The following is a 2,500-nucleotide window of genomic DNA, read 5'->3' on the forward strand; positions in this document are numbered from 1 at the left end:
TTTATGGGGGAAAAACACTCGAAATCACGCATTGAAGACTCATACATTCTCAGGAGGTGTATGCGGGAGAAGCCTGCAGCAGAGCAAGTGTCACGTGATCACTAGTGGGTCACAACAACAACCTAATGTTTATTTTGTGCAGCGAGAGTAGCCTACTTTTATGCGGCTACTTTTGTCTCTGTCTCACAGAAGTATCTGTTCAAGTAGCATTGATGAGACAGTCACGTTTTTTCCTACACGGTATTATATGGAGAGAAAACATTAGCCTTTGAGTATTTTAATAGTCAGTTGTACACAAAGAACTATTCTCAAGTAGGCCTAACTCTTTTGTAAATGGACTGAAGTTCGCTGTAAATATCTACATTTACCGATTATGCTAACGTTAGCATCTCTATGGGATTTCTCATATACATTAGCCATAAGCTAACGCATTAGTTTCTATTCTGTAACTTGGAATGGTAGCCTCTTGGAAGGCTAGTGCTCATAAACAAAACATAGAAGGAAATAACTGATATGTACTCTGTTGGTCTGCTTAGTTTTACAGTGAATCCTATGTAAAGGTTTGAAAGGAACTTCAGCCTCAGACTTTCTCTTGGGAAACTGTTAGGCCTATTCATCTTCTCTAATGTAGCTGGCTAGACCATGTCATTGCCACACACATAAGTGGGGGCAGAATTGGAAATGTGTCATAGAGTGACAATGCATTGGTTGATTTGGTTAAAAAGTCACGGGTTAGGTTATTGGTTATTATTGTAATGATGCTATTCATAAATAATTAGCGGTAAAGTAACTCAGACTTTAACAAAACATTTTTTTAAAGGATATCGACTAATTATCGTTATCGTCAAAATCACAACAAATATCGAGATATTATTTTTTGTCCATATCGCCCACCCCTAGTTAGAGCTGTTCGTTGATTATTAAAAACAAATATATCGGCACAATGTATGATTTCAATCGTGTTATTTGCTATTGTGGAACTATTTTTTCAGATACCTCACAACCGCGTACAAACTTCCGCTCGATATTTGAGTCTGAAGCAGCCCCACTTTCCACTTCCCGTAGCGCAGTAATATCAAAGAGCAATGAGTCTTCCAACAAAAATCAATAGGATTTTCCAAAATGCCAAATAAAACACGACAGAAACTGTATTTCGCTACGCTACTTGTTTTGGAACATCAACGAACATCACTACCTACTCTGAGTTGCAGTTTTGAAAACGAACGTTAAGGGTTGTTAAAGGTTGTTTTAAGGACATGTTTGTGCATGCCCATAGCAAGCCATTCTGAAGCAGTCAAAGGTTATTCAAAACGAGTCAAAAAGTCCACCACTCTACCAGAAAAAGGACTCGGTGCTAAATACCGGAATTATCCTTTAAGTATTTACACTTTAGTTCAACATATCATTTCAGACAGCATCAATTAAGGTGAAACACACACACACACCCTCACCTGGGAAAGAGGTCCAGGTAGAACACACACACACACACCCTCACCTGGGAAAGAGGTCCAGGTAGAACACACACACACACCCTCACCTGGGAAAGAGGTCCAGGTAGAACTGTCCGACCACCTGTCCGCTGCTGCGGTCCTTGACGCAATACAGCGTGACGTCATCGTGCCAGACTGGGGCGCGCTCCACCTGCTCGAAGGTGAGGTCCAGCAGCTCCTGGTAGATGTCAAGCAGGCCGCGGGTGACTACCTCCATGGGGAAGTACTCCTTGAGCGTGTTCTGGTCCACGGCGTACTGCGTCTCCTCCACCTGGGTCATGTAGTAGCGTGTGTCCCACGCGTGCAGCTCCCCGCTGAAGGGCAGACCGCGCTTCACACACTCTTGCTCCTTCAGCTTCAGGATGACTGACCGCTCCTCCTCGCCCAGTGGCTTCAGCTTACGCGCCAGCTCCTCTACACACACACACACACACACACACACACACACACACACACACACACACACACACACACACACACACACACACACACACACACACACACACACACACACACACACACACACACACACACACACACACACACACACACACACACACACACACACACACACACACACACACACAAAATCAGCTTCAGGATGACCAACTGCTTCTCCTCACATATAAAAAATGTGTAAGGTGCCTTGATTGTTCTCTCTCACAAACACACACACACACACACTTGAGTCATGGGCAGCATCAGTTTTGAAGTATCATCTGGCAATAGGGCCCATGTGCTTGTGATGCATGTAAACCCCAGACCTCAGCTGCAGCAGTCAAGCCAACCCCCCGAGCAGCACGCAGACCCAACACACCACACAACTGCCATTCTGCCCTCCCAACACATCACACAACTGCCCTCCCAACACACCACACAGCTGCACTTTTGCCCTCCCAACACATCACACAACTGCCCTCCCAACACACCACACAGCTGCACTTCTGCCCTCCCAACACACCACACAGCTGCACTTCTGCCCTCCCAACACATCACACAGCTGCACTTCT

The 2,500-nt window shown here is 45.2% G+C and overlaps 1 protein-coding gene across 1 annotated transcript in view; it reads right to left on the bottom strand.

Annotated features, from left to right (window-relative positions):
- thop1 (thimet oligopeptidase 1) overlaps window positions 1-2,500 on the bottom strand; it is a 22,643-nt gene that overhangs the window by 9,760 nt on the left and 10,383 nt on the right. The window contains exon 8 of the mRNA XM_076279162.1: window positions 1,538-1,904. Within this exon, the coding sequence (XP_076135277.1) occupies window positions 1,538-1,904 (367 nt within the window). The remainder of the gene's footprint in view (window positions 1-1,537; window positions 1,905-2,500) is intronic.

This window comes from Alosa pseudoharengus, unplaced genomic scaffold (assembly GCF_046254945.1).
Source record: "Alosa pseudoharengus isolate Yale_2024_CS ecotype anadromous, Long Island Sound unplaced genomic scaffold, YU_APseudo_1.1 YU_APseudo_1.1_scf_11, whole genome shotgun sequence".
Taxonomy (NCBI): Eukaryota; Metazoa; Chordata; class Actinopteri; order Clupeiformes; family Clupeidae; genus Alosa; species Alosa pseudoharengus.